At 40.4% G+C, this 14,352-nt stretch overlaps 1 protein-coding gene across 1 annotated transcript in view; it reads right to left on the bottom strand.

The window, feature by feature from the left end:
* The window catches only part of RFX7 (regulatory factor X7), a 174,496-nt gene extending 170,589 nt beyond the window's left edge, over positions 1–3,907 (bottom strand). The window contains exon 1 of the mRNA XM_043986047.1: positions 3,745–3,907. Within this exon, the coding sequence (XP_043841982.1) occupies positions 3,745–3,905 (161 nt within the window). The 5' untranslated portion in view covers positions 3,906–3,907. The remainder of the gene's footprint in view (positions 1–3,744) is intronic.
* Between the last annotated feature and the right edge of the window lie 10,445 nt (positions 3,908–14,352).

The following is a 14,352-nucleotide window of genomic DNA, read 5'->3' as shown; positions in this document are numbered from 1 at the left end:
TTGATAGGATAGGTTTGCCAAGTACCTAGCAACATGGGGTGAAGTAAAAGTTGCAGAAATTTGTAACAGTTCAAAAGGTAAACTCCAGTTGAATACTCATTTGGGAAAGAGACTAACATTCCTCCTCCCTAGCCACCCCAACTCTAATTATAGTAAAATTTAGATAAACCTGTGATTGCAACATTTAAAAAAAAAAACTTTTATACAGCATCTTTTTATATCACAACTTTTTACATAGCAACTTTTATTAGCACAGCATTCAACATTAAAACAGACATCTGTGTATAAAGATTTTTCTTTTAGAGAAAAGAGAGCCTTTCAGAGGTGTATAAAAAATGAGGAAGTAAGAAAGTGAAGGGGTTAACCTCTGCTTGAGTAATGGATAATTACAAACTTATTATGAAAATATTAGTTTATTTTGTTATGATATCTGAACAAGCTTGTATGTTCAAGAATTACCAAAGACAAAAATAATCTTGGCTGCTGTTAATTTTATTTTCTATAGTTGCATACAGTGTGCTCTACTTTAAAGCTAACTAGGTGGTGCAATGGAAAAAGTGCTGGAATTTGGAAAGAGTAAGACCTGAGCTCAGGTCTATAATTCCTGCCTCAGACATTTTCTAGCTGTATGATTGGGACAAGTTATTTAACCTTTCCCAGCCTCAGTTTCCTTATCTGTAAAATGGATGTGATCATAGCACCTTTCATCACAGAAATGGGAGGATCAAATGAGATAAACTAGAAAGTGCTTTGCAAACCTTAAAGCACTCTATAAATGTTAGTTAAAATTTAATCTTTCATTTTCCTCCAGAAATAGGAAATCATGTAATAAAGACTGGAGGAAATCTTTAGAGATCATCTAGTAAGACCCTCATTTTATAGTTAAGGATAATCGGTGAAGTGACTTGCCTAGAGTCATATAAGTAGTAAGTAGTAAAACCTGGTTTTCCGATTCCAAATCAGAATTATACCAGACCAATTTCTTTGGTTATAATGCATCTTAATTTAATAAGTAGACTAAATTAACTATGAGCTGAGATAATGAATAACTCATTGTCCACCTAGAGGCCTACATCATATATGATATTTATATTCATACAGAAAGACAAGTTCAGATTTGTTTATGATCTAAGAAAGAGGCTGCTTTGGACTAAAATTTAAAATTCACAGCAGTAATTAACCAAAATCTAAGAAGTAATGCAAAATTGTTCATCTCTCAAATTATCAGGTATTTCAAATCACCATTTTTAAAAGTACTGCTGTCTTAAGAATGTCCAATGAGCAGCATAAAGAGTTCTAAGTTTGCTGATCAAAACATATTTTTAATAAGTTACACATTATACCTATATATTGATACTATTTCTTAGGGTAAGCCAGAGACAAGGGACTTCATCTTTTTTAACACCATCTTTCTTTTATATGCCCAATAGAAATTCAATCTTATTGGAGGGGGGGAAATATTAAATATACCCATTACTGCTATTTAGACAGTAGTCAAAATATGAAAAGTGAAGTCATCTACAGCTATACATATAGTATGAAAAGGCAAGTAATTTTGCAAATAGGATCTCTAAGACACAAAATAATAGATGTAAGTATGTTAAGTGTAAGATATTTGTTTCCTATCTAAGTTTTCAGAACAGGTGCTAAGAACTGATTTATACTGCCTGTAGGTAAGAGAAGTTTCACACATGTTAAAGATGTCAAGAGAGTTAAGTTGTAAAGGTTATATGAATATGAAGCATGAAGAGGGAGAGAACAATTAATAACCCACATGAAAAAAATCTAATACCACTATTCAAATCATTTTCATTGTTCTTAAAAATTCCCTATATTAACTATTCCAGTGATTATTCTTAAGGGAAAAAAATGAAGGTTCATTCATTTTACTCTCTAACAAACTAAAAAGTATACTCAATTCTACTTTTTAAAATTCTCTATCTTAAAGTATTTTAGTAACCATTTTGTCAACTTGGACATGATACCTCATCTAAATGTAATGAAAACATGGAAGCTTAATTCAACTTGATGATAATTTCAGGGAAGCTAATTTATACCATGCTAATAGAAGAAACAGTAAAAATGTTAAAACAGTAAAAGCCATAAAGTTAATAAGCATCTCCTTCAATTATGTACTCTTGAGCCCTACAATCTGAAACTGTAAAGAAAAAAAAAACCCACTATTTATCTGACCTATTCCAGGTAAGTTACAATATGACTTATCATGTGGAGATCCAAAAAAAATTCTGCATTAATTTACACTTCGATTTTTTAAAAAATCTGTTCTGCAAACAAAACACTCAACTGCCAACTACAGCATAATGTGAAACTACTAATTGACCTATTTCACATTACCAACATAATCTGGATGCTTGAACCCTTCAGGAAAATAATGCAAATTACTATATGAAAAATGCCAGTTCTACTTTTCAAACTCAGCACATTTAATTTCATTACTGTATTATTGCAAATTTGATGCAAAGACTAGAAATTCTTCAGATGGGTCTTTTATAAAGTTTCACAATACAATTTGAGGCTATTGGCTGTAATACTTATAATAAAGTGATGGGCCTGAAAAGATTTCTATTTTGATCTCGACGATTTAACAAAAACATTAGAATTCTATTTTTTTCTTAAAAAAGATCAATCATAAACTAAATTCTAAAGAATATTGTGCTTTCCTTAAAAAGAGTGCTACACCAAAAAATATGGCAGTTAACATGCAACCCCATTAATTCATTAAGACCAAGGTATAATCAATCTCTCTGAAATAGGGATTTGCAACCAAAAAGGAGGTTTTGTTATGACAGTAAGCACTCCTTATTTACACCTAAAGAGAAATAGGTTACCTAATTCAACCAATCTACTCTATAATGAAAAGACCACAATCATGTAAGAGCTCATCTTAATACTATAATACTGAATAGTCATACACTAACCAAAAAACAGCACCAAAAGGACGTTTGATTTGACTTGATCTTGATTTTCAAACATCCTAGAGTATAGTAAAAAAAAAAAAATAATGGTAAGCCTTTACTGGAAGGCAGGTACCTATTCTCTAAAAAAAACAAAAGATCATACTACCTTCTGTGAGAAAAGACACTTAAATTAAAATGTCATGTTTTGGAATAGTATTTTTCTTCAAAGGAAATGCAGAGAATGAACTCCTTCTGGAAGGCTTACAGTCTTGGAATAAACAAGACAAAAACATCTAGAAGGAGTAGCTAAGCCAAAAGAGAGACAGACACACACAATCAGGTTTTACGCTGCATATTAATATTCTTACGCACAATGGTCTGTTTGGCGAAAATTCACAATACACTTCTTCCCCTCTCCCTGTGTGAATGCAAAAAGGAGTAAACACATTTCACATTCCCCACTCTCAGATACATGCTACCATCATGCAATCTAACTTATTTTCTATCCTTCCGCCTCTCACACAAAGTGAAATATCAAATAACTTGTTAATCTGCAGTCACAATGGGGGGGGGGGAACGGAGCGGGGGGGGGGGGGGGGGGGAAAAGGGTAGTTGTTTGGAGAGGCAGACCCAGGTTTACATGTTTAAAGAGCACACGCCTCCAAAGGTCCTATAAATGTGCACCAACCAGACTCAGGAAACCCACATGCAACGAATGCATCAACCAGCTACTCCGCTCCCTCCCTCTCTTCCCCCCTCCCCTTCACCCCTTTGCAGCAGAAATGTGCCTGGGCTTTTCTACCCCAACGATGGAGGATCCTCTTACCAGATGGAGTTCTTGATCTTGTGTTGCAGCGCGCGGGCCTCCGTCCCTGGCAGCCCGGGCACCAGGGCTGGCAGGGCCACCCCCGGGCTGGGAGTGCTGGGGGGGAGCTGCTGATGGGCATCGGGCTGCTGTGGTGGTGGTTGTTGTTGTTCCTCTGCCATCGCTGCTGGAGGGGTGGGAGGGAGGATGGGGGGGGCGGGGGAAAGGGGAGGGGGAGGAGGAAGAGGAGGAGGAAGGAAAAGGAGGAGGGAGGAGGAGGAAGAGGAGGAGGAGGAAGAGAAGGAGGAGGAGGAGGAGGAAGAGAAGGAGGAGGTAGAGGAGGAGGAGGAGGAGGAAGAGGAGGAGGAGGAGGAGGAGGAGGAGGAGGAGGAGGAGGAGGAGGAGGAGGAGGAGGAGGAGGAGGAGGAGGAGGAGGAGGAGGAGGAGGAGGAGGAGGAGGAGGAGGAGGAGGAGGAGGAGGAGGAAGAAGAGGAAGGAAGGAAGCTGGATAAACTAGGCCTTTACCCCAGGGCTCGAGTGAGTTGCTTTCTCCTGCTGCCTGGGGAACATCACCGGGGAGACCGAGAGGCTCCTCGCGGTGGGGGAGCCTCAGCGGGGCAGGGGCATCCCGGCTGCCTCAGCCCGCCGCCGCCGCCGCCGCCTCCCTTCAGGGGCTGGCCGGGGAGGGGGCGCTCGACAACGACGACGACTAAGGGGAGGGGGGAGGGCAGATGGGGGTGGGGGCGGAGAAAAGGGCTCCCCCAAGCCCGGGAAGAACGGCTCCGCGGGGACTTGGCCGCCTTGCCTTCCTCTGCCCTCACGTCTCCCGACAGCCGGGTTGCTGCAGCCCCTGGCTCGGCTGGGCGCCACTCGCTGCCCGCCCGCCTCCCTCCCTTCCTAGCTCCTTGCTCTCCTGCCTCCTGCCTCCTGCCTCCAGCCTCCTTCCTCCTGCCCGCTGCTGCTGCTGCCGCCGCCGCCGCCGCCGCCGCGGCCGCCGCTGCCCTGCCAGCCCCGGAGGCAGCCCGAGTGCGCGCAGCCGCACTGCGGCCCGCCCGGCGCAGACAGCGAAAACACCTACCGCTCAGACGGCGGCAGCGGCGGGAGGGGAGGGGAGGGCAGAGGGAGTGTGTGTGTGTGCGTGCGTGTGTGTGTGTGTGTGTGTGTGTGTGTGTGTGTGTGTGTGTGTGTGCGCGCGCGCGTGCATGTGTGTGCATGGGCATGTGCCCCAGGGAGAGGGCTTGTGCCAGCTTACTGTGCAGGGAGGAAGAGGAGGGAAGTCGTGGTCAAGGAGAGGAAGGGAGGAGACATGGGGACATGATGGTGGGCACAAGGAAAAAGATACCGAGGGGAGGAAAAGCCAGGAGAGATGAGGGGAGAAGGACGGAACAGGTGGAAGAAGTGCTGGAGAAAGGAAAAAACGAGAAAGCAGGGAACCAAATTTTATTAAATAATACTAGTTGTTTAAATGAGACTTTTTCTTCTTAGGAGTTTAAAAAAACTAAAAAATAGCCATATGTCATGCCCCTGTACAACAGGTGAAGATTATTTTTCTCTTTATGCTTAGGAAGCTAGAACAGTGTATAAGAGTGAAATTGGTTAAGCGTATAGGCCTCTGACTTTGCAGAGGCTCCCAAAGAGGAGGAGCTACACTGTTACTCCCAGTCTGCTCAGAAAGTTGACCTCGCTGTAAACCTCATGACAAAAAAAAATAATAAATCAGTTAATCAATCAACAGGCATTTATTAATCGACTACTATGTTGCCAAGGCCCTGGAATGGAAGCTGCTGATACAAATACAAGGGAGTTAGCTCCTCCTCTCATAGAGCTTATAGTCTACAGTGGAGATAAAAACATGTTCACATATAAGTAGATGCGTCATATACAGAATAAAATGCCTCTAAAACTGATATAGTATCAAAGTCCTCCATAATCTGGCCTCACTGCATCTATGCAACCTTAATTCTCTACCCCTTACCGGAACCTGCAGTTTCAAGTAGGTGGGTCTTCTTACTTCTGTCCTTGACATATACCATGCTCATTCCCTTTCTGCCACTTGGCACCTGCTATTCCCCATACCTAGAATGCCCTTCTTCTTCCTCTCTACCTGTCCAAATTCAACCTAAGGAACCAGGAACCCTACCCAAATCTCTGAGATAGATTATTTCAACAGCCATAATCACCATTTCCCCAAATCCACTCCCCTGCCTTTTCCTTATTAACTTGCCCTGGTCCTGAACTATACCCCTTTGTGCACCCATCTCTGTTGAAATCCTTTCCTTTTCTTAAAACTGTGCCACCAATTCAATTCGGTAAACATGTTCAATGCCTATTATGTGTAGGATTCACTGGGACAGGGCCCATGGATACAAAAACAAAAATGACATAGCCCCTGCTTTCAGGGAATTTACGTTCTACAATGGGGGATATGAGGGGCAGCTAGGTGGCGCAGTGGATAGAGCACCGGCCCTGGATTCAGGAGTACCTGAGTTCAAATTCGGCCTCAGACACTTAACACTTACTGGCTGTGTGACCCTAGGCAAGTCACTTAACCCCAATTGCCTCACTAAAAAAAAAAAAAAAAAACAACAACAATGGGGGATATGAGTGTGTGTGGGTATATGTATGTATATGTGTGTATGTATATATATATATATATATATATATATATACATGTGTGTGTATACGCACAATGCATATACATGGGTGTAATGTGTATATGTTTACTTGTGTATATAATGTACATATTATATTTATTTATACATATGTATATGTACATACACATACACAGTTGAAGATATCCTGAAAGGTTTCAGGTGTTACCTGAGTTGTGCTTCCAAGCAAGCACTTTCTCTGTGCTGGAAAGACAAAGAAACCCCCAAAACAGTCCTTGTCTGCCTGGAGCTCACTTTCTAATGCGGGACACAACATACAAAACAATTTATGTACCTACAAGTTATATGTAGATTAAATTGGAGGCAATCGGGGCAGCTAGGTAGTGCAGTAGATAAAGCACTGGCCCTGGATTCAGGAGGGCCTGAGTTCAAATTCGGCCTCTGACACTTGACACTTCCTAGCTGTGTGACCCTGGACAAGTCACTTAATCCCAATTGCCTCAAAAAAATAATTAAAAATAAAAATAAATAAATTGGAGGCAATCTCAGAAGAAAGCCATTACCAATAAGGGGAGAGGGGTGGTATCTAGAAAGGCCTATTACAAAACGTGAAATTTTAGCTGAGATTTTAAGGAATCCAAGAGGTAGAGCTGAAGTGGGAGAGCTTTCTAGACATGGGGAACAGTCAATGAAATTGTAAAGTTCTAGGAAATGGACTGACATGTCAGGAAGGGTGCAGAGACCAGAATCATAGTAGACTGTGGAATGTGTAAAGGAGAATATAATGTAAGAAAACCAGAAAGGTAGGAAGTGGCCAGATTGCAAAGGGCTTCAAAAGCCAGAGGATTTTATATTTGCTCTGAGAAGTAATTGGGTGTCACTGGAATTGAGTAGGAGGATGACGTGGTTAGACCTACCCTTTGGGAAGGTCTGTGGCAGCTGATTGGAAGATGCCTTATAGTGGGGAGATACTTGAGGCAGGGACACCAAAGAGAAGACATTGCAATAGTGCAGGTGTGCGGAAATGAAGGCCTGTACTGAGATGGTAACAGTGTCGAAGAAGAGAATGGAGGGGGCAGCTAGGTGGCGCAGTGGATAGAGCACTGGCCCTGGAGTCAGGAGTACCTGAGTTCAAATCCAGCCTCAGACACTTAACACTTACTAGCTGTGTGACCCTGAGCAAGTCACTTAACCCCAACTGCCTCACTAAAAAAAAAAAAAGAAGAAGAAGAGAATGGGTGAATATGAGACATGTCATAAAGGTAGAATCAACAGGACTTGGCAACAGATTGGGTAGAAAGGAGGGGTACAAAAGAGATTGGAGAGCCTTTGGAGAGAGAATCGATTGTGACGGGGCAGCTAGGTGGCACAGTGGATAAAGCACCAGCCCTGGAGTCAGGAGTACCTGAGTTCAAATCCGGCCTCAGACACTTAACACTTACTAGCTGTGTGACCCTGGGCAAGTCACTTAACCCCAATTGCCTCACTAAAAAAAGAAAGAGAGAGAGAGAAAATTGATTGTGAGCCCTTGTGACTGTAAAGATGGTAGTGGCTTCAAGAGTATTAAGAAAATTAGGAAAAAAGGAGGGTTGGGGGAGAAATATAATTCAGTTTTGGACATATTGAGTTTAAGATGTCCACAGAACATCCAGGTCATGATATCTAATAGGCAGCTTGAGATGTGGGACTGGAGGTAAGGAGAAAGGTTAGGGCTGGATAGATAGATCTGTTGTTTGTCCTTTGTTTTCAAAGATGACCAATGATATCACTGGTCTTGACTTGTCCATGAATTGGATTTAAGTGAGGCAGAATTGCACAAAGTCATCTGCCTCACACTCTCTCTTCCAGAGTCATTGAAATCTAGGGGCAAGACAAAAGTCATGAGGACTGGTGAGGGCCTGGAATGCTATGGATGACCTTAGTCTTTGATGTCTGAACAAACTCTAAGTGCTCCACAGCACCTGCTTCAGCCGCCTTCACGGCCATTGGAACAAATTGTTCTTATCCATCCATTTTGGTAGGAGAAGTCTTCACATTCTGTGGGTTAGACCTGCCCCTAACTCACCAACAGATTTGAGGCCTGTCAGTTGCCCTCAACCTGGTTTAGCCAGTCTGCTGACGGTTTACCAACGTGTGGCCACTGTACATGCGTCTTGGAGCCACAGGTGAGAGTTGGGTGAAGGTGACCACCAAAGGTGGATGAGCAGCCTTGAATAGGGCTTAGCACACCCTCACGCCAGAGGTGCTAGTCCTCCATGAATATGTAGTAAGCACAAAGAATAGGGTGAGGAGGGGCAGGGATACATGGAAGACTAGGAGATTACAGTTTTGGATTATGGAACTGATATGATGATTCCTGTCTGGAACTGAAGTGGACTGGAGGTACACATTCAGGTATCATTGGTTTAGAGCTGGAATGGACCTGAGAGACCACCTAGGCCTACCCACTCAATATAGCTAGTAAGGGTGAGAGGTAGTATTTGAACTCAGGGCTTTCTGCCTCCAATACCTTTTCTCTAGTATGCCACACGCTAGTAGATCTGTAAATCATCATCATAAGGTTGATGATTGAACCTCCAGGAGTTGATTGAGGTCACTAAGTGAAACAGTCTAGAGAAAGAATAAAAGAGGGCCCAGAACAGAACCAGTACACCTATGGTTAGTGGGCACTACCTAAAGATCCAGCAAAGAAGACTGAGAAGGAGCAGACAGACATTTGGGAGGAAAACCAAGAGAGAGTAACATCATACACACACACACACACACACACACACACACAAGAAAAGAACATATCAAGAAGAAGATGGTGGCTAAGATTTACTCCATCAAACATTTATTAAGCACCTGCTCTATGCCAAGAAGTGTGCTAAGTGCTGGGGACACAAAAAGAGGCTAAAGACAGATTCTATGTTCAAGGACCTCAGTCTAATGGAAGAGACAACTTGCAGACAAGCATCTACAAACAAGCTAAATAAATGGGAAGTAATTTAGAAAGGGAAGGCATTAGAATTAAAAGAGGAGAGGCTTCCTGTAAAGGATGGGATTTTATTTGGGACCTAAAGGAAGCTAAGGAAGGCAGCTGGCAAATATCAGGAAGGAAAGCTATCCAGGCATGGTGGGGAGGGGGGGGTCAGCCAGAGAAAATACCAATTACAAGCTGAAAGATGGAATGTCTTGTTTGTGGAACAGCCAGGAGGCCGGTGTCACTGGATTGAAAAGTACATGATGGGGAATATGGTGTAAGAAGACTAGAAGGATAGGAAGGGGCAAAGTTATAAAGGGTTTTGAACAACAAATAGAAAATTCTGGTTTTGACTATAGAGGTGATAGGGAGCCACTGGAGTTTATTGAGTAGTTTGAAGCTGCACTTTAGGAAATTCACTTTGATGGACAAATGGTGGGTGGTTTAGAGTGAGGAAAGACTTGAGATGGGTAGACCCACCAGCAGGCTGTTGCAATAGTCCAGGCATGAGACGATAAAGGCCTGCACTGGAGTGGTGGCAGTATCAGAATAGAATAACAGGGTTTATACAAGAGTTGTTGCAAAGGTAAAATTGACAGGCCTTGGCAATAGATTGGATGTGGGTTTGAGAGAGAGTAAGAAGTTTAAGATGACACCTAAGTCTTAAGTTTAAAGGATTGGGAGGATTGTGTTGCCCTCAATAGTTATGTGTAAGATGGGTGTTAAGGGTAAAGATAAAAAAAGATAAAGTTTAGTTTTGGATATGTTGAATTTAAGATATCTACTGGATATCCAGTTTGAGATATCTGAAAAGCAGTTGAAGATGTGACATTGGAGGACATCACAGTGATTAGGGCAGAAAAGGTAGATTTGAGAGTCATTAGCATAAAGATGGTAATTAATTCCATGGGAGCTGATGAGATCACCATGTGAAGTAGTATAGAGGGAGAAAAGAAGAAGGCCTTGAACAGAACCCTGTCCTGGACAGTGTCAAAGGCTGAAGAAAGATCAAGAAAGATAAGAAATTTGCCCAGGGTCTCAAAGCTAATATGTGTCATGGGCAAGCCTTAAGCCTAGGTCTTCCTGACTCTAGGAGAGTTCTCTATACACTACAATTCTTTCTCTCTTTTTAAATTTTTTTATTTAAATATTTTATTTATTCCAGTTACAATGTATAAACAATTTTTAACATTCATTTTTTAAGATTTTGAGTTCCAAATTCTCTCCCTCCCACTCCTCACCTCCTCCCTTAGATGGCAAGTAATTTGATGTAGGTTATACATGTGCAGTCATGCAAAACATATTTCCATATTAGTCATATTGTGAAAGAGAACACAGACAAAAAAACCCCCACAAAATATAAAGTAAAAAAATATCATGTTTCGATCTGCATTCAGGCTCCATCAGTTCTTTCTCTGGGGATGGATAGCATTTTTCATCATAAGTCCTTCAGAATTGTCTTAGATCATTGTATTACTGAGAATAGCTGCTGATCATTATGTAATATTGCTGTTACCTTGTACAATATTTCTGGTTCTACTCACTTCATTTTGCATCAGTTCATGTAAGTCTCTCCAGGTTTTTCTGAAATCTGCCTGTTCATCATTTCTTATAGGACAACAGTTTTCCATCACAATCATATACCACAACTTGTTCAACCATTCCCCAATTGATTTGCATGCCCTCGATTTTTAATTCTTTGCCACCACAAAAAGAGCTGCTATAAATATTTTTGTGCACATAAGCCCTCTTCCATTTTTCTACTCTTTGGTATATATACTTAGTGGTGCTATTGCTGGGTCAAATGGTATATAGTTTTATAGTCTGGGCATAGTTCCAAATTGCTCTCCAGAATAGTTGCAGCGGTTCAAAACTCCAACAACAATGCATTAGTGTCCTAATTTTCCCACATCCCCTCCAATACTTGTCATTTTCCTTTTCTTTCATATTAGCCCATCTGAAAGGTATGAGGTGGTAACTCAGAGTGGCTTTAACTTGCATTTCTCTAATCAATAGTAATTTAGAGCATTTTTCATGACTATAGATAGCTTTGATTTCTTTATCTGAAAACTGCCTGTTTATATCCTTTGACCATTTATCAATTGGGAAATGACTCATATTCATATAAATTTGACCTAGTTCTCTATATCTTTGAGAAATGAGGCCTTATAACTATAATTCTTTGCAAATTGAACCACACTGTTTCTAATTTTGTTTTTTTTCTTTTTTGAGGGTTTTTGCTTTTGTTCTGATTCTTCTTTCACAACATGACTAATGCAGAAATATGTTGAATGTGATTATACATATATAACCTATATCAGATTGCTTTCTGTCTTGGGAAGGGAGGAGAGAAAGGAGGGAGGAAGAAAAATTTGGAACTAAAAATCTTATGAAAACAAATGTTGAAAACTATCTTTACATGTAACTGGAAAATAATAAAATACTTTTATTGTTTAAAAATAAAACAAAAAACCCATAATTCTTGAATTGTGTTACACTTTGTATTATGATACTTTCTCTGATGCCCTCACTTTATGAAGGGGACTCTGAATCCTCAAAGAACACCATAGAGCACAAATTCCACAATACTAGAAAGGCTTCCATAAGAGTTCTAGTAATAGCCTGTGTTTGCTTTCCAATGACCAATCAAGCTAGATAGAGAGAGGCTCATCACCAGTAGGACAGGTGATGAATTCTTTGGTCATGGCAACCCATGGAACAAAAAATAAAATAAAATAAAATACAAAATGACCTTCAGTCTTATTCAGACCCCTTTGGTTGTTTCAATGAAAGCATCAGAATAGAAGAAAAGGAGGCAGAGGATTCTAACTGATCATCTAATTAACAAGCATTTATTAAGTCCTACTGTGTGCGAAGTACTGAGAATACAAATACAAAAATGAATATACCAACTAACAACTTCCCAGTTAATAATCTAGAAATTCAAGCTGTCTAGAAACACTATTAAATGAGACCTATAATTTGGCCTAACTATACAGGAAAAAAACCAAGTGCGTGAAGAATTCCCATTGTCTAGAATATGATAAACTGTTGGATGAATATCCCATAAAACTTGTATATCAATAAATATATCTTAGAGAATGTAATGTACATGGAAAATGGACCCAGAATTGAATGAGAGGAAGAAAGTAAACTATAATGCAGTTGGGAAACTGTTAATTCCTAAAAGCATAAAACTTGACATCAAGGAAAAACATCTGATAAGAAAGAGAAGGAAGGAAACAAACAAGTGTTAATATAGTACCTAATCTGGGGGGCAGCTAGGTGGCACAGCAGATAAAGCACCAGACCTGGATTCAGGAGGACCTGAGTTCAAATTCGGCCTCAGACACTTGACACTTAATAGCTGTGTGACCCTGGGCAAGTCACTTAACCCATATTGCCCCACAAAAATAAATAAATAAACAAACAAAGGAATGGATGGATGGATGAATAAATAAATGAATGAATGAATAGATAAATAAATGATGAAAATATAGTACCTATTCTGTGCCAAGCACTATGCTAAGCACATTACAAATATCATCTCATTTGATCTGCACAACAACCCTAGGAGATAAGTGCTATTATTACGCCCACTTTACAGTTGAGGAAACTGAGGCAGACAGAAGTTAAGTGACTTGTCCAGGGTCACAGCTCATAAATGCCTGAGCTAGATTTGAACCCAGTTCTTCTTGACTCCAGGCCCAATGCTCTATTCACTTGAGCCTCATAGCTGCTCTTGGGACATGAATAAGTCATGTATTGAGAGCAAAGGTTAAGTAATAAAGAACCTGCTAAATAGATATCATAATAATATCCAGAGAAATAGAGAGAGGACCATTGGTAGTATATTCATCAAAAGAAATGGATAAGATTTGTACCGGATGAAAATTGTGGATGATTTGCCATCATCTTTGTTGGAGAGAAGATTCACAAAAGTGAAATAACACATCCATTACAATTATACTATGATGCATCTTATCTTACCTATCAGATGTTAAGTTCATTGAAATCAGAGACTGTATATTTTTCTTCTTTATAGACTTTAGCATCGTTCTTCGGACATTGATCTTTCAATTTAGATTTGTAAATTATAAATTTATTCATAGCTATATTATTATAATAATAACTAGCATTTATATAATGCCTACTGTGTGCCAGGCAATGTGCCACATACTTTACAGATATTAACTCATCTGATTCTTGAAACAACCCTAGAATATAGATACTATTATTGTCTTCATTTTGCAGCTGAGGAAATTCAGGCCAACAGAGTTTAAGTGATTAGCTCAGGGTCACTCAGCTAGTAAGTATGTGAGGCTGGTTTTGAACTCAGGTCTTCCTGATTCCAGATCCAGTGCTCTAGCCACTGTGCCACATAGCTGCCTCTAGCAATGCCACTGTCATCACCTAGCTGATTTAATTTTAAAATGTATTCAAAACTGATAGAGTTTTATTTGTGGTCATAACGTATTTATATAAATATTTCATTTGAGTATCTCTCTAGGAGATATAGTATTGTTATCTCTATTTTACAGATAAGCAAACTGAGGCTCAGGTAAGCTAAGTAATTTGCACTAGGTCACATAGTAAGTGACAAAGTCAAGACTTGAACAAGGTCTTTGGACTACCACTCAGAAAGCAACTGGTGGATAGAGTGCTGGGCCTGGAATCAGGAAGATCTGAATTCAAATCTAATCTCAGGCATTTACTAGTTAAGTGACCCTGGGCAAGTCATTTAACTTCTCTGTGCCTCAGTTTACTCAACTATAAAATGAGGATAATAATAGCACTTACCTCCCAGGGTTGTTGTGAAGATCAAATGAGATAATATTTGTAAAGCACTTAATACATTGTCTGGCATATAGTAGGCACTTAATGCATACTTATTTCCTTGTAACCCCTCTTTCCACTAAAGACCTTGGATTCCAGTTGAAGGATCTACTACTTTGGACCCCAACCCATTCCAGTGGTTGTGGCCTTCCCTTTGAAAATGAGAAATCCTGATCAAATATGGGTGGGCCTCCTTTAAGGCCATAAATGTTGACTATA

Source organism: Dromiciops gliroides, chromosome 2 (genome assembly GCF_019393635.1).
Source record: "Dromiciops gliroides isolate mDroGli1 chromosome 2, mDroGli1.pri, whole genome shotgun sequence".
Taxonomy (NCBI): domain Eukaryota; kingdom Metazoa; phylum Chordata; class Mammalia; order Microbiotheria; family Microbiotheriidae; genus Dromiciops; species Dromiciops gliroides.
Note: the sequence above shows the minus strand (reverse complement) of the source record. Positions and strands in the feature narration are given on the sequence as shown.